Source organism: Diachasmimorpha longicaudata, chromosome 9 (genome assembly GCF_034640455.1).
Source record: "Diachasmimorpha longicaudata isolate KC_UGA_2023 chromosome 9, iyDiaLong2, whole genome shotgun sequence".
Taxonomy (NCBI): Eukaryota; Metazoa; Arthropoda; class Insecta; order Hymenoptera; family Braconidae; genus Diachasmimorpha; species Diachasmimorpha longicaudata.
Genome location: NC_087233.1, coordinates 4349587 through 4376192, shown reverse-complemented (window position 1 = coordinate 4376192; position 26606 = coordinate 4349587). Strand labels below are relative to the sequence as shown.

Below are 26606 nucleotides of genomic sequence, written 5' to 3'. Positions count from 1 at the left end.
TTTTTCGATTTCACTCTGCTGTTGTCGAGTTATCGAAGACTGAAAATTACCGAGTGCTTCTAAGAGAAGAAATTTGGAAGGAAAAATCTTTTTAATTGGTAGGTTAATTGGTCTGTTCAAAAATGATCTGATTCGAATAATTTTTTAGCTCTTTGAAGTACACTAACAACCCTTCAAAATGCCTCAAGATTTTTTTAATTTCACTCTGCAGTTGCCCAGTTATCGAATATTAAAAATTATCAATTGCCTCTAAAACCGAAAATTTGAAACAAAAAATCTTTTGAGTTACTCAATCCAAAAATGATCGAATTCGAATAAATTTGTACCTGTTTGGAGTGCACGAATAGCCCTTCAAAATGCCTTAAAATTTTTTAAATTTCACTCTGCGGCTGTCGAGTTATCGCACCTTGAAAACGTTTGTGCACATGTACCAATAATTTTTTATCCCTCATCCAACTCACCCTCGACAAAAATCTCCTGAAATCACGATTACACATCATTCCCCAGCGATGATTCTCCACTTTCATGCGATCATAAACCCCATAGCAAAATAAAAATCATCCACAAGAATAACACCAAGGCGTTGGCAACGTAGAAAAGGAGTGTCAGTTATGGTGTGCCCGAGTTTTTACGACGTCAAAAAGTGTCGAGTGTTACGTTTTCAAGAGCCCTCAGTGGCACTCTCATTCTCCAGTGTCTCCATACACCGGTCCTACCCCTCATTTCTGGCTCTTCCATTGGACCGAAAAAAAAAATCCCCTCCCCCCTCCCCCACCCCGGTGAAGTGCACAGCGCTGGGTAATATAGTGTAGATGGTTGGAGTAAAAAAAAAAAGTGAACAAAAAAATAAGAAGCAAGAGGGAACGTCATGGTATTGTCCTGGAAGAGAAAACTCTTCTCGACTGGTGGATGGAGGACAAGAGGTACCAGAAGGAGGACAGACTACACTGTTGCCAAGATGCCTTAATGACCCAGTCTTTTACAGGATAATAAACGCTGAGTGTCTGGTGATTTAGAGATGAGTTATTCCAGTTTTTACGATTCTCTTAAATAAAAAGATTGTTCCCAAAAATGTTGGGAAATGATGAAATATTTCCGGGAAATATTGAGGATAATTGTTTTTAATTATAAATTCGTTTTTTATCGATTCTATTTTTAATTGATTTGAAATTGTTTGTTCATTGATGGAACAGCAGGGCAATAATTGTAGAATCGTCAGGTAAATTTTACTGCTCCGAAAAAATGAAGTTTTGGATACAATTTTTCTGGTACATCAGAAAACAAATCGATATGGAGAGGAAAATTCTTGAAAAATTATCCGTCACTTCGGTAATTTGCCAGTGACTACAGTATTCAGTTAAAATTACGGAGCCATTACACAATGAGTTACCAAAAAATTACTGTGTGGTACAGTAAAAAATGAAGGAAGACGTAATAAAATAAACTGACCTAATTAAGAATTTTTTAAAAATTACAATAAATTTTTTATTTGACTTAAAAAAAAATTGAAGGACCTTCAGAATTTATAGTATTGTTCAGTCAATTTTACCAAGTCACATATAATTAATTGCAAAATTAATTACGAAATTAATGGTAGGAACAGGAATTTTTATGTCCGAAAGATAATTTTTAAACAATTTTTCTCTCCATTCGTGTTCCCCTCGACTCTACACCCCTCCCAGTAATTTTCCCCAGCTTTTCTCTCCCCGTCACAATAACACCCCACCCGAGACCCTCCCACATACCCCAAAAAAACCCTTAAGCCACCCTGTGAGTTCAACTTGAGCATCCCTATAACAACGTTAAACAGTTGTCTGACGTCTCGGTGGTAGTCCACCCAACGTCAAAGTTACACATGTAGATTTACCCTGGCTTCCAGCCTAGAACGACGTAAGTCTCCCCCTGAATATCACCCCCATGTACATGAGTGAAGCCTCACCCTACCACTCCCTCTACTCCAAAAGCTCCAGTGGATGTGCAACCAAAACGTCATTCGGTATCTCTGTTCTGTTCTGTTGTACAACGAGAACGGATTGTACGGACGAATAAGGGATGAGAATGCACAGTACTCAGCATGCTAGATGGGATAAACATCCCCCTCCTCCCATCCAGTCAAGGGAGAGGCTGGAGGGGGATTGGGTGAGCTTTTGGCTGACTCTTGTACTTGCATCATGGCTCTAAACCCATCCCTAAAATGCATATGGGTGGAAAGATTGCACGTGAAAGCCGACTTTGGGCCCAATGTGCTACGATGGTATCATTGACGTGACCTTCTTACGGTTCATTTAACTGCATTCATGACCGAAAGTCATGGTACTATTTTTATTTATCGACGATTGGTGCACTGAGACACGGAAGAATTTTTTGGGGAATCGATTGAAGGGGTGACGAACTGGAAATTTTCGGGGTGGAGGCGGGGGTGAGTGTGTGAAGAGAGGAGGAACGAGGTTTTGGGCTGAACGGTGAGTCTTGGAGGGGGATTTTTTTGAGGATAAGTTGTAATTGGCAGAGTCGAATGAAATGTTTTTTGAGGGGGTTTGAAGGGTGTGGTGGGGGGTAGAGAAATGTAGAAATTTGAAAGAATTGGATCATTTTTGGATGGAGCTGGGGGAGGAATTGCTTTAGTACTTGAGGAGTGTTTGAGGCGTTGGGTAATTTTTAATTGATGATAACTTTTAATTGGTAGAGTGAAATGAAAATCGTCTTGAGGGGATTTGAAGGGTTTGGGAAGGGGTAGAAAAGCTGAGAAATTTATCCGAATTGCGTCATTTTTGGATAGACCTGGCGACGATACGAATTCAGTACTTCAAAGTTCTTTTAAGCGGGTGATAATTTTTAATTGACAATAACTTGTAATTGGCAGAGTGAAATGAAAATTTTCCTGAGGCATTTTGAAGGGTCTGTTATAGGTTGGAAAAGCCTACAAATTCATTACAATTCGACCATTGTAAAGAGACAACCCATGACACTCGAAATGAGAAATGTCAAAACGTCACAAGAGCAATTCATCACCAAAATAATTCCTCTCCTCATCTCGAAATTCATTTATCAACGAGTTTGATGAGTCGCTAAGGGGTTTAATCATCCGGAAAAATCGATGATTGCCTTATTGAGTGTCTCGTTGATAAATCAATTGATTTTTTTTCCTCTGTGAAGCCCCGACAACCAGGAAAATTAGGAGGCACTGAGGCCTTCGGCAGAGTTTGGGACCTCCAAGTCACTTTAAATTAATCGTGAAACTTTCCACTACGTGCTTTATTCAACAGGAACTTCACCAAGTTTTCATCGAACTAGAGTTACAAGTGACGTCAGAGGCACACCGAGTGCACCAGATTGATGTGCAGGGGGAGGGGGAGGAATCAGCGTGTTTACATCATTGAATTTAATTTTTACGATTTAACTTCTGCCATATTATCAAATGCCGTCTTCACCAAATCCCCCAGAAACTTTAAAAACATAAAAATTCCTGAGCACTGGAGTAATGGAATATACGATATACGCTGAATATCGAGGATACAATCCAGTCCTCAAGCGAAAACGTGAAATCGATAGCAGAACAGAACAGCATTTCCTGTAACATTTTCCCCGATTATATTTTTTTATTCTATTTCACCGTTGCCAGTAGTTTTTCTGGGGTTAATGTTCCTCCGATACATGAGAACTCGCAATTTCAGTGGAATTTTCCTGCGGAGGAGCTTGAAAATCACGGGTAATGGGGCTGATTGTGAGTTTATTTCAGAGAATCGATAAATCGAAAATTGACTGTTTCCGGATTTTTGCGGTGAATTCGTAGAGGCTTTCCTCTGAAGGGAAACTAGCGTAGGCGGGGTGATTAGAGGGTAATTTTAAGATGATAAAATAATGACAAATATCGTTTTTCCCTCTAGACATTTTTCCATTGTTTAATGTTTTTCTTTTTATTGAAAAAAATTAATTTCAACGCGTTGAACTCAAGTTTTTCGTGGAATCAAAATTTCTTTCTTTGTTAGAACCCTATTATCTGGGGAACGATCAAGTTTAGGGGAAAAAGTCACAAGATATTTTTTGTAGCAGAGAAAATTTATCACAAAAAATGTTCTATAACATTTTTCCGTAAAATTATCGGCTGCGGAGAAAAATTGAAATCCAACGAAATGAAATAACTATTCGTTAGAAAAATCGCATTTAGATTTTTCTAAAGTTGAATTTATCGAGAAAATTCTCTAAATTAGAACAAATAAATTATAAAAACTTTTTTGAAGCTGACAAAAGTCTCTACAAAAATGTATTTCCACATTTTGTTGGCCTCCACTTTTAACCGAGAAAATTCGAATATAAAAAAATATTAAAAAGAACTTTTTGTGTAAAATTAAATTCTAATTGTCATAAACGTTGCTTTATCTCGGAAACTATCAAAATTACGAGAAAACTTCATAAGAACTCATTTGAAGCTGACGAAAATCCCCGCAAATAAGGTTTTGTCACTTTTCTTCGTACAACAACTCATTCTCGAGAACATTGAATTTGAAGCTCGCGACAACCCCGCAAACCAAGTTATCGTATGAAAAAAAAACGTCCCCGAACGATTCGATCAATTAATCATCGTAAGGACGAGGTGGCCGAGTGGTTAAGGCGTTGGACTGCTAATCCAATGTGCTCTGCACGCGTGGGTTCGAATCCCATCCTCGTCGATTTTTTTTTCCTACATTTTTATGAAAATCTAATTAATCGTTCCTCCCCTCTCAATTCTCTACTTTTCATCAAGAAAATTCTAATCAAAACTATTTATAAATAAATATCCCGAGTTAAACTGCACATATAAAATTATTTGGATTACGAATCCATCAACAATTGACTCAAAAATAAACACATTGAAACCTTCATTATTAATTTAAACTGCGGCAAATTTGGAAAAATAACTAAAAATTAAGAAATTGAGGGGTTCAATATCGATTTAAACTTTTTAAATTTCAAATAATAATTTCAGAAATAAAAAAATTGAGACTTTAATATTGTTTTAAATTATTTAAATCCTTCAAGAATCTATAAAAAAATTAATTTAAAAATCCAAATTAATTTAAAATAATTTAATTTTTTGAAAACTTTTTCACTGAATATTTTAATCGCGGAAAACCCGGGAAAAACAATTTTCCTCCTTAAATCATCCCACGATAATTTTCCTAATTAACGTTAAAACATTTTGGGGATGAAATTAGAACGTATAAGAGGGATTAACCGAAATTAAGACGCCTTGCCCCTCAGCTATGGCCTCTTGACTCTCGTTTGTGACCCCAGCGTGTCCCCTCGTATATTATCAAAGCAGCAGGTATGTTAAACCACCGTTGCGCAACCAGGCGTGATGTTAGCCCACGGGACCTGGGGAATTTCTGTGGTTTACGAGGTGGGATATACTGAGCTGCCGAGAGCGACTTAACCCTTTCGCTACGGACGCATTCTCCGGCGCGCTTCTCTCGCTGAGTGAGCCGCGGCGCCAAAAGTGTGCATTTGCGGAACAACTGCAATCGTATAGCGAGCGTTAGGGGTTGGGTGACTATAGTCACCGCTCGTACATAGCGAGCGTCAAATGTTGGGTGACTCAAGTCACCGCTCGTGCATAGCGAGCGTCAGGTGTTGGGTGACTATAGTCACTGCTCGTAGCGAAAGGGTTAACGGTAAATCCTTCGTGTCATTTTGTGCGGGGGGGGGAGAGAATATCCTTCACTCCGGTGATAATTCTAAACGTTTTGAACAGCTGTGAAGTAAATAAAAAGTTACCGCGGATTTTCGGGGATTTCCTGGAAACAACGGAGGGGATTTGGATAAAATTGACGCCATTTTGGAGAACCGAAATTTTTCGACTTTATTTGGGATGTTTAAACCCGGACAAATAAATCATTCATCGCAGAAATGAAGAATTTAATTCATGTAGTTGAAGATGATTAATAAATAAAGAATAATTAAATTAATTTGGGGAGATTAATGAATAATTAATGGTTTAAAGAATTGAAAAGATTGATTTAGTGTAATTTCGTTTTTTGCACAGAACGAAATTTTGCATAAAAATTGGACCTCTAGAGGGCAAAATAGTTAATTATCATTTCATCCCAGGGGATGAATTGATAATTAACCATTTTTTAGGTCACGTTCTGTTGGAAACTCATTTAATTTTATTCAGTTTCAACCGTAGAACGCACCCCCAAACACGCACCCCCCAACCCCCCTCAAACTTTTCCACAAATCGCTTCAACAGCTCCCCAAGAAATGCCCATTCAAACTCGAAGTGAAATTCCTGCAAAAAAAAATCTAAAGAACTTGTAATTTCTTTCTTACTTCACCCCCTCCCCGCCCCATCGGCTTATCCGCCATTTACCTATTCTCTTTACGTGCATTCAGGGATTTTCAGTGGACTCCAGGGGACAATAACGAATTTTCTTATACAACTCAACCTCAAGCTTAAGCGGAAGCGGAGGATTTTTTTTTTAATTTTTCTGTTTTAAAAAAAAAAAAAAATAGTACTCTGTACCGACGATAACGCCATCAAGGATTATGCAAATTCTTATTGCATTGGGCTTCCTTAGCGTGCTCCGTTACATTTTCATAGCCGGAGACTCCCTCAGGAAGAAGAAATGCCCGCCGGGGGTGGAGGGGGAGGGGGAGGGGGTGCCCTCCTGTGCGCTGGGTTGTTCGAAATTTCCACCCGTGCCCCAGCGACAATTTTGGATTATTAAGGCAAAGTGGCCGCGGGAGAATGGGCTCGAGATAACGAGGCGACAGGTGCATGATAAGACGTGCGAATAATTAGAGGGGGGAGGGGGAGAGGTGGAGAGTTCTGCACGAGTGTCTGGAGTCATTGTGTATTTATTCAGATATTATGCGGGTGTATTTGAGAGTTAATGAACACTGAGAGAAAAAAAAATATTTTCTCCAAGTGTTCATTCATTTCAAAAATTTTTTTTTAAAGAATTAATTTTTTTTTTATAGTTTATTTTCTGACGTTGATGAATGAGGTCAATTTGGGTGGATTAGAAGATGATTGGGATGGTCATAACCTTTAGTGAGGGTCCGGAACAATTATTAACGTTATTTAATAATGGAAAATAAAAAATAAAATAAAATTTTTGTCGCCATAAAATAATTATCAGTCGAGATGAATAAAATACTTATCCTCTAGAGCAATATGATTTGTCATATTTGAAACCTCATTGGGCCTCTTAATTAAATAAAGAAAAACATTTATTTAATTAAAATGCTCCTTTGAAATAAATAAATATTTAGCTGAAGTATTTTTTTTCCAAATGGACGTTAGCGACACGTTTTTCGAGGTAGATAGTAGTAAAATCCTATAATTTATTTAAGAACAAATGGGCCTCCCTTGAAAAGCAATCCCCAATTTATCCTCACAAAGAGGTGCGCCCACCCTCCACCAAAAAACCGGGTGGCATTTCCTAATTTTTATGCGGACCAGAGCTGCCCAATAAATTTCTCCCGCTCACCCCAAGGTATAATGCATTCCCGGATAGCGTAATAACGCTATGAGGTGCTTAGGATAACCCGTAAATCCCCTTCATGTCCGAAAATCCTTCTCTCACCGGCGCCTGGAGCAAACCACCAGAAGAAGCAAAAGCTCCAACGATTCGTTATAAATAATAAAAAAAAAATAAAAACTGAAAAAATTTTTTAAAAAATAAATAAAAAATGTTTTCCGGTCTTTCTGGACCCCCAGACTAGGAGGACCCAGACTTTTCGGAAGTAGTCACCGGGGAAAGTGTTCGCCATCTTTTTGTATCAATCGAGGTTGGGTGGAGGGGGTGGGGTGAAGTCAGAGGGAAAAATTCCAATAAAAGATCTCCCGATACATTTTTTTTTTCATTCCGTTCTCACCGGATCCTCCGTCTTCGACTTCCACCAGATATTCCCCCAGATCTGAAGAATCCGAGGATGATACTCTTGAGCACAAAATGGTTCAACAGAATATGGGGGAATCATCCGTAATTTTACAGTTGAATGGCTTAACACGAAATTAATTCCTCCTTTGAGAGACGAATTCCATTTTGGCAGTTGCTATTGGAAATCGTTGACTAGAAATTCTTTCATAAAGTAAACGAAGACATGTGCAATGAACTATTCCACTCCGTTTTGCCCCGAGGGCTGCAAAAACTCGCAAAAAAAAATTCGAGGTAAATTTACCTTTTAATAATTTTTTAAATAACCACTGGGGTAAAATAGATTTGGTAAATTTTTATCTTATGGAGAACGTTCTTGTCCGTCGGATAACGAAGATTTTATTGCACTACCTCCAGAGGCGATGGAAATATCAAAGATTTTATCGAAAATAACAGTTCCCATAATTCCCTTGAAGTGACTTTATTGGAGAACATTTTGTCGCTGAAAAATTTCCCATTATTTTTCTCTCCACCCTTTGGACACATGTTTCCCCTTCTAAAATAAGGACTGCGAGGATATCGGGTGAGACAGGAAGGACAGTTTCGTTATCGCAAAAAATAATTGGAATTGGGAATTATTCCCTGTTTTTTAAAATGCAATTTTTCCCAGATTAAAATACAAATGTGTAAGATTAAATCTTGTCGTAAAACCCACCTCGTCTGGTATTTTTTCGCGAGTATTTGATGAGAAAGGGGAGAGAAAGGGGTACGATAATCGGTTTAAATGAGTTTCGCCGGAAAAACTTGAAATATCGTTGGACAGACGGATTCTTCAACAGAAGAATTGAGGAAAATGTATACGGACTTTTGAGCCCCGAGTCGGAGGGATAAATATTTAAACTGTCCCGAGTGGATATGGGATAATGGCAGTTGCCATACGGCAATTCTGGCGGTCCCGAGGTTGACAATAGGGGTTGTGAAACTGGGATATTTGTCATTTAAGAGAGAAAAATGGGAAAATGGAAATTTTGATGGAATTCATTGGGTTTTATTATTCTTTGTTGGGAGAAGAAAAAAAAATTGTGGTAAATTCATGTCACGATTTTTTAGGCTGGGGTTCTCTCTAAATTTCCCAAAAAATCCATTATCCGACAATTTTTTTGTTAACTCAACGGACAATAATAACTATATGAATAATATTAATAATAAAAGACGGGAATAATATTCGCCTTTTAGATTATAGAAGGGGAGGAGGGTAAAGTAGAAGATTCACCCATTTAGTGAAGGGTCAACTGGTATTAAGGGTCAATAGTTCACCCATTTCTTGAGGGTCAAATCGTATTGAGGGTTAATAGTTGTGAAGGTCAAACGAGACAAGAAGCTTCACTATTTATTTATGGGTCAAATAGTATTAAGGGTCAATAGTTTACCCATTTCATTAAGTTTGAAACAGTTTTGAAGGTCAAACGAGAGAGACACACGACGTCACCAGAAATCCCAAATCTTCCTGAAGGTCAAATTGAGGAAGTGGGTCAAGGGGTTAAAGAAAGACCCTACGGTACCAAAACTACATCAACACAAAATTCTATTGCTTTGAAAATCCCCTGAACTTTCATCCCTATTTTTAATAAAAAAATACAAACGAAGTAATTGGGTTTCTGTTCTCAATTTTCTTCCTGCTCCAGTAGCCTCAATATTTCCTTCAGAAAATCCTCACAGTATTTGCAACCGTTGGGGCAACTACGCATCAAAAATACCCCCTAGGGAATTGAATAAAAATATGTAATGCTCAGCGATATTGCCGAGACATGAAATCTGTTGATACTTATGTCGATAAATTGGAATGGAGGCCACTTGTTAATAATTGAGACTCGTCCCAATAATTGTCTATTGAAGCCGACGGGCGCTGGCAATGACATGGAACATGATTCGTCTTCGTAAAATGCGAAGAAGGGAATTATTGAACGATTCACCATCTGAATTATCGAGTAAACGCTTTAGTCTCTCACATGAATTATTTTTCTCGTTTTTAATAGATGACGGCTTTAGTCTGGTAATGGGTTTGCGACAAGTGGTGTCAAGTGGTGTCTATTATCATGTTTGTGGGTCATGTGACCTCGCCGAGACGCCAAAATGGTTTTTTTCCGCGAGGAAATGCTGATGTCAGTTGAAATAGAGGAAAAAAATTTTGACGCTGGGAGTTTTTACTTTTTTTTAAATATCTCGAAATCTATGGGAGTTGACGAAATTTTCCTCTGGACCTTTCTTATGCGCCATTAAATTTTGCACAAAAGATGTAGATACATAAATTTTGTGATTTCACTTGGATTCCCAGATATTGTTAATTAAGAAAGACTAATAGTAATTGATATGATGGAAAAAAGAATGGAATGGATTCACAATTTTTTGGGAATATCTCGGAATCTACACGAGATATCGCAATTTTTGACAGAATCACTTTTATGGGTGAAGAAATTTCCCATAAGAAATGTAGACATATAAATTTTCGTATCACTGTTAGATTTTAAGATATTGCCCGTGAAAACTTATTGATGATATTTATCGAGGTCAAAAGTCGCTATCATTCCTGATTTTCAAGTTAAATATTTGCGCGCCCGTTGCGGGGGTGTTATAACCGCAAATTTATTCAAGGAAAATGGAAGGGAATGTTGACGTCGATAAGTTTTCCAGGAAAAACAGAGTGAGAGCAATAAAAGACTCTGCGAAAACCGGTGGGAATGGAAAATTGCAATCGTGACGCCAGCAGTAACCGAAATAGACGAGAACTTACGAAACCAAAACAAAAATATTGAAAAAAAATAAAGCGGCGCATTTTAAAATTTACTAAAAACATTTTTGTTTATTACAAATATTTTTACAATTTTTCTTTGTTTATGAAAAACTGGAAATTTCAATTTCTTTCTGCTGTTGAAATCGTCTTGGAATCTTTCATTTGTCGTGAGCGTTAGATCCCACCGATTTTTCGCCAATTAAAGTAATGAGAAAATTCTCTTTCTGAAAAATGGACGAACTGTGGAGTTGATTTTTATTTTTCCCTTTCGTATCTCGCGCGCTGTTTCTGGAGCGAGAGTGAAATCAAGAATTTTAGAATCCGTCTGATGCGAAAATTCTCGGGCTTTCGCATAAATCTCACCAACTCCTCGCATATCTCCGCTTTCGCATCAATATCCTCTCGTCTCCCTGCACTCTTGACTTCTCCCTCACCTTTTCTACCCCGTCGAATTTCATTTCCACTCATGTTTATATTTTTTAGGAGTTTTATCATAAAACTCGGGGAAACTACATTTTTCTCTTTTTTAACTTTCAGGGAGGATTTCTCATTCGTCAGATTAAAAAGACTAATTCTGCAACGGTTCACTCTTGAAGAAGAGAAATATTCCATAAAAATTATTTATATTTTTCGTAATTTCGGAGCAAAAAGTCCTGTGAAGTGAATTTTCTGGACGAAATTACGAAGATTTCGGTCATTTTCCCACAACATTTCTCTGAAAATACAATTTTACTTCCTTTTTTTAAATTTATTTTAATTAACGCAGAAGTGAAAGATAGATATCAACATTAGGAAGAAATAAAAATTTCAATGAAAATAAAAAGAATTGATTTTTGGTTATAAAAGTTATTATTTTGCCCTAAATAATTTATTTAGTAAATGAAAAATCCTGAATGAAGCACTTCAGCCCTCGATATGTCCAAATAAATACAAAATGCTAAGACAGCTCTCGAATTTCACACCCCTCCACCCCTCAGACAAAAAAATTAAATTTACAAACAAAAATAAACGGAAATTTTATAAAAAAAATTTTTTTTCTCCAGAGAAATTCAATTGAATCAAAAGGAAAATCCCGAGTGAACCCTTTCCCCCATAACTTTCCCAATACCAGTAAAAACCAAATAACTAATTATCCAAAACAATCAAAATAAAACCATAAAACGTCAAAAAACCCCTCCAACTTCTCATTAATCTTCAAAACCCGAGGCAGAACGGAATCTCCCATTTCCCTCGCATCTCAATCGACCCCCCCCCCTCCACCCTCCTACCTATACATCAAACAACCCTCTCCCCAATCATTTTCACGCCGATTGCAACCGGTAAATTCCACAAAACCCCAATAGCTCAATTAATTAACTCATTAATTAGGGAAATAAAGACGATACAAATTGTGCGGTTGCATTGAGTACGACCCGATGGCATTACCCAGCTCCCCAGTCGGCTTAATCGTCGATAATTTCACGTGCAAATAGCCGTCGATTTTGGCCGAAGAGAGGTGGAACTGAGAGCTCGTGCGATGGGAGTAAGAGAAGGGGGTTGAAAGGGGGTGTGAAGGGGGAAGGACTGGTGGTGGCAATGGTGTGGGTGGTCACGATTCTGTAGCCACCAGTGGCCACGGGGGCATTTCAACGTGGTCATCACTTACCTCAGCCCCCCCCCCTCTCGCGAGAAATCGGCGGCGGGGGGGGGGGCGCGCCCCTGCTCACACCCTCATACAATGCCACCTGCTACTACCCCCTAGGCGTGATTGCGCGTCTCTGAATACTCGCTAAGCCAGAATCTGGCCGCAGGTCGTTACGCGTCACCCCCTCCCCCCTCGCCGCCCCCCCCCTTCGCCACCAGCCACTGGCATTTCGACCATATCTTCATCAGCATAATCTTATCTCAGTTGTGTAAACACAATTAACTAGGGAAATGCGAATGGTGAAGGTGTTGTTTGGATTTTTTTGGTGAATTAAAGGCGGAGAAAATGATTTAAAATGAAGATTTTAGGACGAGGACGAAAAGAGAAAATATCAAGGAATTCGGGGGAATTTATGGGAATTTTTGTGGATTTTTTTTCTACAGAAAAAGTACGAGAAGTTGCTGTTGTTATCGTCAAATTTCCAGGTCAATCGAGCAATTTTTTACGTGAAATAATTGTTTAAAAAATATTTAGGTGGGTGATGATGGAAATTATTAGCTTTCATGACATGAGGTGGTTAGAAAAACTGACTTTTTCGTACGCTAAGAGGATAAAATATTATCTTAAAATGTATTTTTTTATCATTTCCAATGGAGCGATGATGAAACTCACACTCGAACAATCGCATTATAAAAATAGTTTCTGAATCAGAAAAAACGAATGACGAAAAAAATTTGAAGGGTCGTAATTAAAAATCACGAGGGTACCCTAACAGCCCCCGGAATCACCCAATTTTCCAATAAACCAGAGGTTGTCGATAACAACGAAACATCGAGACTTAATTTTCCACCTCAAAAAAGAAAAAAAAATCCCGGAAAATTATAGCGCCAGTAACTACCCTCCGACCTTCCCCCCCCCAACCCCAATTTTTTTTTTCCGATTTTTCGTTTCCGGTGGAGGTATTAAATTGGCAATTTCGACTGGGGGCTTTGATACCCCAGAATTCTCCAACCGGTGTTGTTCCTCGGAGCTGTGGGCACACGGCACCACCAACAACAGACGGAAACTGTGGTGAAACGTTTAATAGTCAGGCCAACGCCTCTCGCACAGTGTGCGTTCAGTCGCGTGAAATGTCGAGTAATGGCCCGAGGAGAGAAACGTCAGCCCTGTGAGTTGGCCAATGGGCTCTAATGTCAGTCGTTTGTGGATAATCCAATGAGACCCTTGAAACAGCTGCAGTACAATAGGCGAAAATGAGACGGACTGGAGGACGAACATTTGCATGATTGATTTCAGCGGAAATTTGAGTTCCAGTGAATTGCGATATTTGGGGGACAATTGTGGTTTTGAAGGAAGAAATTTCGAGAGAAAGATTTCGTGTCCGATATTTTTTGAAAGAAAATTATGTGGGAGGTACTGGGGTCAAACGATTCCACCATTCCATTTTACCCCAATACCTCAAAGCCCCCAGTCGAAATTGCCAATTTAATACCTCCATACTGGGGTAAAATGGAATGATGGAATTGTTTGACCCACTTGACCCTCATAACAATAATAATGATAAATATAATAAAAATAATAAATAACACTTTATTTAAGATTTTGCTAGAATAAAATAAAATAAAAATTCATAAGAAAGGACTTTACTTTTCTTTTTTCCCACCCCTCTCCACCCCCTATCCTTCGCGTCAGACTCAAGTGGCTGTAGCACTTCATGATGCCGCAGTGGATCCATCCCTCAAGGTGTAAGACTCGAGTAGTCACGGTACATGACTCTTCAGACAATTTTTCGGCCACGCACGTTTCACCCCTTTCGCCTCACCAACTCACCCCCGTCCTTCCCCTATTATACAAGCCTTCGGAGAAAAAACCACTCCTGCGGCACTCCACCCTGTCCTCCCTCTCGCGTCCACTCCAGGGGACAAGTGACAGGGATGAATTATTTTTCCCCCAATTTTTCAAATTTTTTTTTTAGCGAAAAAAAAATTTGGGAGATGAGAAAGTTCTAATTACTTGTCAACACCGGATACTCCACATGTTAGCGGAATTGATTTTACAAGTGGAGACCTCTGAGCGCTTAAAATACTCCCAGAGATTCTTTTCGAAGTGATGAAATTCTCAAAAGCTCACGAATTTAATATAAAGTTACCGCAGCACTAGTTTAAATATAAAGGAATACTGGAAAATCTCGTCAAAGGGGTATCTCCCCTTTTCCCTCCCCCACCCCGAGGAGGAAATATAATTCAACAGCCCCCAAACGTGAGATGAATACGACTGCCCGTATGTTACATTTCGAAAAAGTTTGGGGTCGCCAAAATACTCCCCCACCCGTAGAAATTCAATAAAAAGTCCTAAAGAAAAAACGTAAAAATTACGTTTCGGATATAATTAGCGAGCGAAGCAAAATTCAATAAAAATGATGAATTGAAAATTAAATTTTACGGTCCCATCATGGAACGTTCAGGTGAGAGTTGAGGGAAAATAATTCTGGGACTTCTGTACGGTGGGGGGTTCCATGGCGCCCCTCAGGCCCTGTGTCAATGCAGTTGGGGAGGAAGTCGGTCCCAGGGTACCGCAGGGGAGGGAAACAAAATGAAAGAGCCGAGAGGGTGCAGTCGACAGAAAAATAATAAATAATTCTGGGACTTTCAGGCAAATTTTGCGAAAAAATGAGAAATAACAGTCGCCTAGAAATTACATAAATAATTACACAATTTTTACTGATCGTTTCCCTCGGTCCAACACAGGCGAACGCCCCTGTAGTACCTCTCGTTACGCAACCCCCGCGAATTCACTCGAATCGAAGGGTATTTTTCCCCTCCCGCGGGAGTGATAGGCGGATGGATTAGTTCTGGGGTGGGAAAAGTTTTTCCGGCCACAACTTTCCTCGAATAACGATGACTACTTTACTCCTATCACTTAGCAGCGCCCTTTCATCTTCGGGGGTGGAGAGATTTTTCATTAGGGGGTAATGGAACCTTGGGGGATGAAATCGGTATTGGGGAGCCGTTGAAGACTATTCGCTTGCACTGGAGTGAAATGAGGGGAGGGGGTGGGATAGCTGGGGTTGTTCAGGTGAAATGAGGGAAATTTTTAAATGGAGAGGATTTCTCCGAAAGATTGTTGATCGTGACACGATTATTTTTATCGTAGATAACTCGATATTGGCAGAGTGAAATTTGAAAAAACTGGACTCATTTTGAGGGCCTGTTCATCAGTTATCATCATCTACAAATTTATTCAAATCGCACCATTTTGCCCCACTTTTTCCGCCTCCCTCCCAAATCTTACGGAAATATGACAAGCATTATGATTTCATTATGTTCTTAGCAATAAGGTTTGATAACTCAATATTGGTAGAGTGAAATTGAAAAAATCTAGAGTCATTTCAAAGGATATTTCCTGATCCACCAAAACCTATAAATTTATTCAAATCGCACCATTCTGCCCCGTTTTTTCCACTCCCCTGCGAACCTCACAGCAGACGCTGAACGAAGACTCATTAGCCAAATTTTCTTTTCTAATTAAATTCACGGAAAATTTTCCCAGACGATATAATTTTCGCAAACAAATTATGACGAATTTATCGTTGAAAGTTTATGAATCGAGTTTTATGGAATTTATTCAAGTTATATAATGCCATAATGCCGAGATTCTCCAGACGGGAATTCATCCAGGTCCCGTGGTACAAGCGTTAGCCGGTAATAATAATGATAATTATAATTCATAGTGCTGGAGATAAAAGGTTGAAGAGATAGGGGCAGGGGAGAGGGAAGGGTATCTCCATTGGCTCAATTAGGTCAATTAGTGATTGTCCAACGCTCGTATGCCATTCCCTGGATATTATTATTTTTTTTCACAAGTGTGTCCAGTGGACACGCTCTCTGACCTTTTATAACACTCGGCTGGTACATGAAAATTTAAAAATTGGATTAAACCACTCGCAAGAGGCCATTAGCCGAGGGTATTATGAGCCAGAAAGGATCATAATTAGCTCCCTGCCAATTTTTTTATATTAATTTTTGTCACTCCATTAACAATTTCCTGAATCAATTGAGAGAATGTAATTATTCTCAATTCTCGTAGAATAAAAAAAAATCAATTTATAATTCTAACGACAATATTGTCCTTAGAATCCAAAAACTCAAAAATTTTGAGCACTTGATATAATTTTAGATGAAATGTTGCAGTTTTTTAAATTTTAAAACGAAGAAAAAATTGTATTTAAATCTTTTCAAAGAACAATCGAAAGTTTAAAAAAATGGAAAATCAATTTTTTGATGGTTAAAATGGTTTTAATTCAAAATTTGAGTTATAGAATTGTCGAAAAATTCTCTCTTGTCCTTCCACTTCAATAAATTCCCTATCGAACAGCCCCATTTCACCTGCATGCACTGAATATCAAAAGATATCCATCATGATAATCCGATCTGTCTACGTCAGGGCCTCAGGAACAAGGGGAATAAAGTACATCGGAAATACTCAACCCTGAGAGGATAAAAAATGAAGAAAAAAAAAATGAAAAAAAAAAACTACGAGGAAAAAAATGTGCTCAAACGATCAATCCACATGGATCACCATTCGATTTGAAGTATCGATATATCCAGTGAGATATTTCCGGCTGTGAGATGGTGAAGAGTCAGATATCTCCAACGATGTGGGAACGGTATCTGAGGGGAGAATGGGGGGTGAACTCCGTATAAAAATGTGGATTCAGAAATAAAAAGAGACTGGGGGTTTTGGGGGTGGGTTATGTGGATCGAGAACGCAGTGTGACTACTGCGGTTATTTATGGGGACCAGCCCCTATCCCACTAGGAAAACTGATCGGGACGTTTTTCAACCCCTCCCTCCTTCATCCCCCTGTCCCACCTGGGGAATAGCAGCGTATACACCCATACAAGGCCACAAAAAATATAAAAAAATGCCCTCGCCCGAGGGAAGCGGTATCCCGGGTGGGCGCCACCGTCGAGCATCAAACTCGTGATAGGAATTTACGATTCGTCACGTCTATACTCTGTCCGTTTAGATGCGATATGCAAATAAAAGGGTTATTTATTGGCAGTGGACCTAAAAAAGTGCGAGGGAATAGGGGGAGTGGGGTTTGGGGGATGATAATGATGATTGGAGGGCTGTTGACTTTATGGAACAGCTTCTTCGTGGGCGTGGAGGGCAATTTTGAAGGATTGATAACTCGGGACTGGGTGAGTAGAATTGAAAAATTTTACGGTCATTTTGTAGGGGTTTTTAGGGGGGATGTAAACTCAGAAAATTATTTAAATCGTATCGTTTAAAGTGGAACTAGGGGAGGATATGGTTCTCGCTTTAACGGTTGGTTTTAGGCGTGCGTAGGTTTGGGCAATGCAGGGTAACTCGAAATTGGGTGAGTGGTATGGAAAATTGTTTGAGTCATTTTGAAACATCTTTTGGGAAATAGATAAATCTGGAAATTCATTTGAATCGCATCATTCGTGAGAGCCTGAACGAAGGAGTGGTTTCCTCATCTACGACATTATCTTCGTGGCTGGAAGTTATTTTCAAAATTGATTGATAACTTCATATCGGCTGAGTGAATTTCAAATTTTTTAGAGTCATTTTGAAGCATTTTTTATAAGACACAAGCACCTAAAAATTAATTACAATCGCCTCGTTTTTAATCACGCCGGCTCAAGAATGAACTTTCTCATTAGGCAGATAACGTAAGAGAGAAAATACGATAAAATTTCCAGTTTAAAATAACCAAAAAAATTTGGAATATTATTCTGACCTCCAGAACCCTCATAAAACTAGGCTATGAAAAGCCCTTATTTTTCTTGCACCTCCCCCGGACTTGTTGCAAATCCCTCAGCTGTTGTATAAAAAATTCAATTCGCCCGCGTAATCAAATTTTTAACCTCTGCGGCATTAAAATGGGAGAAAAAACTGAAATCTCAAGCGCTATGAAAAATTTCCCGTGGTCATTGCAGATGCATAGAATTTCTGAGCACTGTCATACCAAAACCAACCCCCTCACCCCCTGGAAACCACTCCTTCCGGGATAATATTAGTTGTGAATATTTTCCAGACGTCAAGTTGAACTTCTCTCAAACCTTTTGATGTGCGATCCAACTCTTGTCGACCTCTTCTTCCTGTGCATTTTCATTTCAATGCACCCTCTCCCTCTTACCCTCTTCTGTCACATTTTTCATTCACCTTCAATGCTGCTCCTTCCGCTCAGACGTCGCCACTTTTCACCACACACATTCGCCCCTTCCGCGCGCGACGAGAAATGACCGAGAAAAATTATGCAATTATTATAATTCGCAACTCATCGAAGAGAATAATTTCGAATCTGTCAGTAAATTGTCAAGTCGCCAGCGGGAATTAATAGAATCTATTTCTGTTTTATTTTTCATGAAAATTTCCTAGAATATTTGTTTAACCGCGCGGCCACAGCAACATTATCAATAAAAAATATTAATTGTACATAAATTATAAATAAAAAATATTATACGGGAAAGATCCTCTCGATCTTCTTCGATAGTGAACAAATCGTCTCTTTTTCTTCATTTTTGGATCGTTCGATTTGGAAAAAAAATGAGGTGAACCGGAGGGGTCGCCGTGGACTGGGGGATGAAGTAGAACCTTCTGGACCCAAGCCAATTTATAACGCGCTCAGGGATGCGGACGGGGTCCGGGGGATTCGTCGACGAATTACGGCCGCATTCCGAGTCACGTACTCAGGTTATATTCCATCGTCGTAAGCTTTCAAAGGTTGCGTTCAACTCTTCCTTATCATTTTTATTATTTACTCTTATCAATTGATAAATTGCAACAGAAAATTTATCGATTTTCACCTGATTTATGTCTGTCAATTCGAAGAAGAATATTTCCCTGGTGACCCAAAAAGATTCTTTGGAATTATTTCGGAGATAAATATTTTTTTTTGAAAATATCCATTGGATTTTTATAAATATTTAAAAAAAATTTCCTTCCACCGATATATCCACACCAAAATTGAAGATTTTCAAAAGAATTTTTTGAAGTCACCAGACAGATCTTCCGAAGATCTGTCAATCGTTCGTGTGATCATTTCTGGTGCTCACCCCTTCGATCCCACCCCCTACAATCTTCTGCTCATATTTAATTATAATAATATCCCCTCGACCGCTCTTTTATCTACAACTCTCTCATTCACATCGATGAAACGTGAAATCGTCAAAGGTCGAGGTTATTTTCCCGCCAATTTGATTCAAATATGTGAAAAAATGAGAAGTAGAAACAGAAGTGCACGTCGAGCTGAGGCTCCTGGGTGCCGGCACAACCATTGGTTTTTCTACTGTATTTTTCCTTCTAATGCGGCCACAAGTCCAGGGGTAAAAAGAAGCCCCAGCCGAGGGGTGGAAGAGGGGGAGTTCGAAGGGAGAAACTTGCAACGGACGCAAAAGCAAAAGAGAAATAAATAGAAACGGAGTTGTCGGTGGTGCAAACGGACAGGGATGAAAGGAGGGGAGGGAGGTATGACTGTATAGCTTTAGGGAATTCAAGTGAGTGAGAATGGAATTCCTCTTCTCCCTTTTCCACTTGCTTCCGGATGCCTTTTTAACCACTTTTTTCCTCTGCTTCGTCAGATAGTCTGGAGTCTACTTTCTTTTCAGATGTTGAATTCTCCCCGGGGGCGTGACGCGAGGATTAGTAGATTTTATCATTCGCAGAGTAATATATTCTGTAATTAATTTTGCAATTACAGAAGATAATGAGAATTTTGAGGGAGAAAAGGGAGTGGAGTTGTATTATATTGGGGCCTTGTAATTTCATTTTAAATTGAATCATCAGAAACGGTTTTCCGGAGAAAAGTTGAATGAGTGCACGCGACAGTGGTATGGATGCGATAACTCGAAATCGGCAGAGTGAATTTGAAAATGTTTAGAGTCATTTTGAAGGTCTTCTTATGAGCTATAAAAACCTGGAAATTCATTCAAATCGCGTCATTTTTCGACAGATGATATTAAGGAACAGCCGTTAGAAAGTTTCTCCTGCGTAATTTCGCAATTTTTCATATTTGAAAATCGAAGGAGTGAAATGAAAAATAAATTGGACATTTTTGAGCGCCACCTAAGGACGGGCTACAAGGGTTACCCGCCAATTTCGTATAAAATATTCAACGTCACGATATTCCTGTCCTCTTCGTATTTTTTCGTTGTAAATCAGAAAATTTACTGACAGATTTAGAATCATTCTCTTCCATTCCTTCAAAAACCATCGAAAAAGAACCCTCGCTCACGAATGCTCACGAATTACGTGACTGATCACGTAATTATTCCCGATGATTTACCTCCATCTACGAGTCCTCACCGAAGAATTAATGAACTCTGATTTATCCTCTCGGAATCGCTAACAATTCGAGTTAAGGGGTTATTCTCATGTGAACGCCTATATTTTACCACTTTTTCGGAATTTTTTTTTTATGCGACAACAACCTTCAATCATGTTGATTTTTTAATATATTTTTATTTGTAGTTTGAAATATACGAAAAAATTTTTTTTTGGCGTTTTTTACGTTTTTAACATATATTTTTTTTAAGTCAAAGTAGTCCCCAACCAAAAAAGGTAGTTCACTGGTCAAGATGATAACGGCTGTTCATGTTGTCTGAGATAAAAAAATCGAATGGATTATTATTCAGTAGATCTGTGGCTATCGTCCCTACCAAATATAATCAATTTCATTAAAAACAAAAAAAAATATCGAACTTCAAAAAAAAAATCACGAAAATCTCGTTCTTTTTCGTTACAAATCGTTTAAAAAAAATATGAAGATATTGTCGAAAATAAACAATTGTGGTAGGGACGATAACTATAAATGAGTAGAACAACATATGTAAATTTTAAAGCAATCGGTTGAATACTTTTTCTTGTAGGACCTTGACCGTTTCAGAAAATGATGATTCGAGAAAAACGCGTTTAAAGTTTAAAGCCTGGTAGACAATCGCTTACGACGCGTCGGCTACTATGAGCTGTAACTTATCAAATACTATGAATTTCGGTCTGAATTTTTCACAGCATGTTTTCAATAGGTTTTACTGTCAAAATATTAAAAAAAAAAAAATCGATTTTTTGAAATGCTCACATGAGAATAACCCCTTAACATCGAATCGATCGAACTACTCAAGCTTTCTGAGCATCCTGGGACGATGTAGAGTTGTTCCTTGTTGACCAAACGTCCGCATTCGCTCACTCAAAAAGGTTGTGATGGTCAACAGGGAGTCCACGTCACTGTGGACAAGCATCACACCCGGGTTGAGTGAGTAAACGAAGTACGCTATCGTTGAATTTTCTTTTCGTAGTTGGCAGAGGCCCTTTGAAGTTCTCCTTACGCTCCTCGCAAACAGCTGTAAAAATTCTCCCTTTCCCTCAGAAAAAAGTCCCCTGGAAATTCCTAGATAAAAACATTTTTCGTTCATTATTTCATGTATAATATCGTACATAATGTATAATATATAATACATAATATATAACATATCATATAATATGATATAATATATAACATAAATATATTATATATTATTTAATTTTTTTCACATGAAAATATTTTTTCAATTCAATTATAATACATCGAGTGTTAAATATGAGAAAATAATTATGAAATGAAAAAATAAATTTCAAATTAATAAATAACATGAAATAATAAACAAATAAATAATATTTATCTACTTTACGAAAAAACTTTCCCCTGGATTTCATAAAAACAAATTATTTTCCAAACTCCAACTCCAAATTTTCTCCGATGATTTTTAAATAAAAAAAGTCCGGAATATTAAGTCTCAGTTCTTCACACCCTCGAGACAACTCTCGCCGGATGACAATTTCCTGAACCAGGAAGTCGGGGGTAAATTTACTCGCTACGAAATGGTAGAAAAGACGAATAATTCTCAAGTCCGGATTTTTTTCCCATTCATTACAATTTTTTTTATTTCATCGTTCTCTGTCTCTCTCTCTCCGGGCTTCCTTTCGTCTCCTTAAATTTTCCATTCGCAGTGTGGGGGATTTCACACACCCACCCCTGTAGGATTTTATTAGCCCGGTGTGAAAAGAACGACCCGGAGAAACACACACCAACTAATCTGGACGCGTTAACAGTATTTTTTCGCGTTTTCTATTTTTTATTTTTGATGGAAAAAAATATACTCGCGTTTTATTGCGAGCGCGTCGGGGCCTTTTATTCAGTGCTGGGTGGACACCCAGCTCTCGCTTGAAATTATGGAGGGATGTTTTTAATTTTTTTCAGGCGTTAACAACGTCCGGAATTTAATTTTCGGAGAGATATGATTAATCGTTTAGTCGCAGTCAAATGGAAGGGAATACGTTATTGTAAGTCGTGTTAGTCTCGGCGGACGATTGTATTCCGAAGCAAATGGCGGTTCTGTCTGATGCGAGGGAGGAGGGGGCGACCGGCCCAGGGGCTGGGGATATTCTCCCGCCGGTTTCTTGGATAATTGCGTAATACATCTTCCGAGGAACGGGGCCGGGGTGGATACACAATGGACAATAATTAGAAATTTATTTCTCAAAGAACAGATATTGCACATCATTAATCTTCACATTAAAGAGTTGGGCGAAACAGCGGTTTTTTTTTTCATTGATAATATCTCGCGATCGGCAGAGTGAATATCAACGATTTTTATTCAACTTTCAAGATATTAGTTCACCCTCAAACTGAAAAAAAATTGGTAATTTCCGATCGTTTGTTCGCGAGATATTCGCGATTGAAGAGTGTCTTTTATAAGGGGTTGACACAATATTTGAGTTGCGAATCGATTTCTGTTGATTATCAGCAATAATTGCGGAGGGGATCTTATGATTTAGTGAAACAACCATTAACCCCGGGATTCTACCTCCCCCCCCCCCCGGAAAATCCTGGATTCCGTTCCCTCATCATCAGGCTCGATTCTCTTCGCGTCTTGCCGAGAAGTAAGGTAATCTCCCCCCCCCCTCCCCATTAAGCCACCGCATGAAATTATTCGCAAAGCTCCAGGTGGTGAATTCCCTCTCCCTCCGGATAGCATCAAATTCTCTCATTACTTCTGTAAAAAAAAATTTTAAAAATGTCAAAGGAAAGCCCGAGAGGCGTTTTATTTTCCCTCCGAGAAATTCGACGCCCAATGCATTTTTCCCAGTCATTACTTCAATGAACTGCGAGAGAGGGCCTCTCTCCTTCCATTTTTTTCCCTCCCCACGTTTAATTACTCGATTCTCCATCGTTATACGATCATTAAGGTCTTCACTGAGCTTCAATTCAGGCCCTAGCGCCCCTTCCACCCCCTCCCATGTACTCGTGATATTGAGTGGAGTCTCTGAGACGATTAAATGATGTCGTGTTGAGTCAAGTGTTAAGATGAATGGACCACTGTGAAATATTATCGAATGCACGTCCCTGAGGCCACTGGGAAAAGCCGTTTAACGCACCAATGGGTGCATTTGTGGTGGGGAGGTTTTGTCGTTATGTCTCACTTTGTCCACTTCCTCGTCTTTCCCACCCCCACCCCCTTTTTCGCATCCCCTGTCAGCTCTTCATCGCGCCCCCTGTTCCTTTCAGTTCACCCACTGTTCACCCTCTTTAACCCCTCCCCCTGTCTTCCACCCTATTCTCATCCCCACAGAGATCAAGTGAAGGGGGTAAACGCTTGTTCGGACTTGTGTACACGTTCTGTCGGTGATAATCTGAATATCAGAATGAAAGGGACTAATTGATTAACTGGGTCATTCATTAACGACCTTCGTAATACATCTCTCCGACTCGAAAACTAAAATTAATCGAAAAGTACTTTTTTACTGGTGCGAAAAATAATGCTTTACACACGATGTGCGGAAAAGTGAATTTTACGCGTCTCCCCCGGGAGGTGGGGGGTGACATATTTTTTAATTTTTTTAATTGTTATTTACTTTGATGTTACAAATTTTTTCTTTTGTTTTACATCGACTTCACTGTCAATAACATTTTGCCCGTTTGCACCCCCATCCCCTGCGGTGCCATGAGACCGACTTTTCCCGACTGTACTGCACATTTATTTTGCAAAATAAATATCGCTAAAATTATTCAACTATGAAAACTTCTTTAACAATGAAAAAAATGATTAACTAGATCGGACGGAAAATGAGAAAAACCATCACAATTTTTTCTTTTTTTTTCAATTGACACTTCCCACCCCCTGCGAGGATTATTTTCAAAGAGACAAAGGGGCCAGAGCATGCAAATATCGCTGAAACTTTTCGATACTAGTGTTGCCAATGAAAAAAAAAATTCGGCGGCCATTGAAATTTAAATAATACTGTTTTCAAATTTCAATTCAATTTTTGTTAATTCTTTTTTTCGTTCGTTGTATTCGGAGAGAATGGAATTAACGTGCTTTGTTCGATTATGGTGCCTCCGGAAACCCTTGCGTGACTGTTCCCTAACCTTGTTGGCACCCCCTGCCTCTCCCTTCACCCCCCGGGAGAGGGGGTGGTTGCATACCTATCCAATTAGCGGTATCCAGTTATTTACGAGCTTCACGGGGGAAACTCATTAGTTAGGGCTCGTTGAATGATCATTAAACTTCTCTTCTCTATATTTTTCTTGGTCGTTAAGTAGGGGGGGGGGGAAGGGGGTGGTTGTGGCTGGGGGAGGAGTATGGGATGAACAGGAGTAAAATTGGCGGTTTCGTCCAATTATTTCTTGAGATATTGACGATTGGGAGGGGATTAATTGGTTGGGGGAAGCAATTTGGTTCGTTTGGACTGAATTATGAAAACGGGGGTAGTTTTGGAGAAAATAATTTGGTGTGAATGAAGATCGAAATTGGATTAGTCGAGAGTTATGACGCGGTGGACAGGGGTAGGTAATGACGACAGTTGATCGCTGTGATTTTGGGGAGGTGTGAGGGAGGGGGGTGATTTACATGGTTTAAAATTATTGCGTGCGTTTGGGAAAAAGATTTAAAAAGTTTTTTGGAAAAATCGCGTCTTCTTTTTTTATTTTCAATAAAACTTGTGGAAGTTTAGGGAGGGGGTGAGTTGGATAAATTAGTGAATCTCTAAATTGTTAACAAAATTCCAAAATGACGCGAAATTTGTTTAATTTCCTTCAACTTCCAATTAAAATGTAAAAAATTTCCAATTGTCACTTGCACCTGTCACGAAGCCTTCCGAATGACAACGACGTATTCTCCCCAAAAATGACGCGATTTGAATAATTTCATGGATTATTCAAATTCACAAAAAAACCCTCAAAATGACTCTAAACTTTTTCATTTTCACTCAGCCATTATAAACTTATCACACCCTAAAAATCATCGCACACACCTCATCCCTCCGCTCCCTGACACTTCATGAAAAAATTATTCCCCTTTTCATCCCTCACTGTATCGCGCCGAATTCACCCACTTGACCGGGATTTTTCCCTTCCCCTCTTATCTCTCACTTCTGCCAAAAAAATCCGTAATTTAAATTCTCTCAACGCAGATGAACACGTCGATTGCTCCACTAGGGCCCGACCTAATTACTTGAGAGCCTTGTAGGGGGTGTCGCAGGACAGCCTTTACTCCGGGTCGAGCTAAAACCGAGTCAAAGACAGGCACACGAACGTGACCCTCACTGCAAGGGCTTTCAATTTAATTCGATCGTAGTGGAATAACGGCACAACCCCCAACCCCTTCACCCTCACCCTTTTCACCTCATTGCCGTCTCTGTCACGTCTGTCTACGGCATTAGCCAAAAGTATAGAGTGGCTTGGGGGGATTGAATCTTCCGTGAATCGGTGGGCAAAATAGGTGGTGAGGATGGTGGGAGGGGGTGGGGGTGGAGGGGGGAGAGGTTTGTCGCAGGATAGTAGCTGTGCCAATCAATTTACAGGCGACGATGAAAGCGTCAATGTACTCTACGAGCCTTGTCGAACCCTTTGACAGTGTCATTCTCATTCGGTTAGAGCCCAATATGTGTAACACCACCCCTACATCACCCCTCACTGTCTGGTCCTAGTCACTTTTCCGACTCTTTCAAAATAAATGACGAAAATCAAATTTTTGAAAATAATTGGCACGAAATGAATTTAAGAGCCAATAAATTGGTAATGGCTGAGTGGAATCGAACGCATTTGACGCCATTTTGTAGGGAATTTCAGGTACTTCAAAATGAGCGGTCATTTAAGGGAATCTCATCGGGGGAACGGGAGATATGTGAGTTTTTGTGGAGGCTTCCTTCTCCGGTTTATCTCTGAATTTTTGAATTTCAGGTCCTATTTTTTTAATTCATTAATTTTCTCGGTAATGAGTGCATTTGGGGGTAGAGGTCATAAGAGCTTTTTTGGAGAGCGCGAA

At 39.2% G+C, this 26606-nt stretch overlaps 1 protein-coding gene and 1 non-coding gene across 5 annotated transcripts in view; one reads left to right on the top strand and one right to left on the bottom strand.

The window, feature by feature from the left end:
• Positions 1-26606, bottom strand: part of LOC135165697 (matrix metalloproteinase-2-like) — a 119639-nt gene that overhangs the window by 26084 nt on the left and 66949 nt on the right. The window contains exon 1 of one of the 4 annotated variants that reach the window (XM_064127242.1): positions 18366-19065. The exons of the other annotated variants lie outside the window; for them this stretch is intronic. Coding sequence (XP_063983312.1) covers positions 18366-18418 — 53 coding nt within the window. The 5' untranslated portion in view covers positions 18419-19065. Of the gene's footprint in view, positions 1-18365; positions 19066-26606 lie in introns of those variants that run through there. 4 annotated transcript variants of the gene reach the window in all.
• Positions 4589-4670, top strand: Trnas-gcu (transfer RNA serine (anticodon GCU)). The gene has a single exon. It is a non-coding gene; the product is annotated as a tRNA-Ser (tRNA).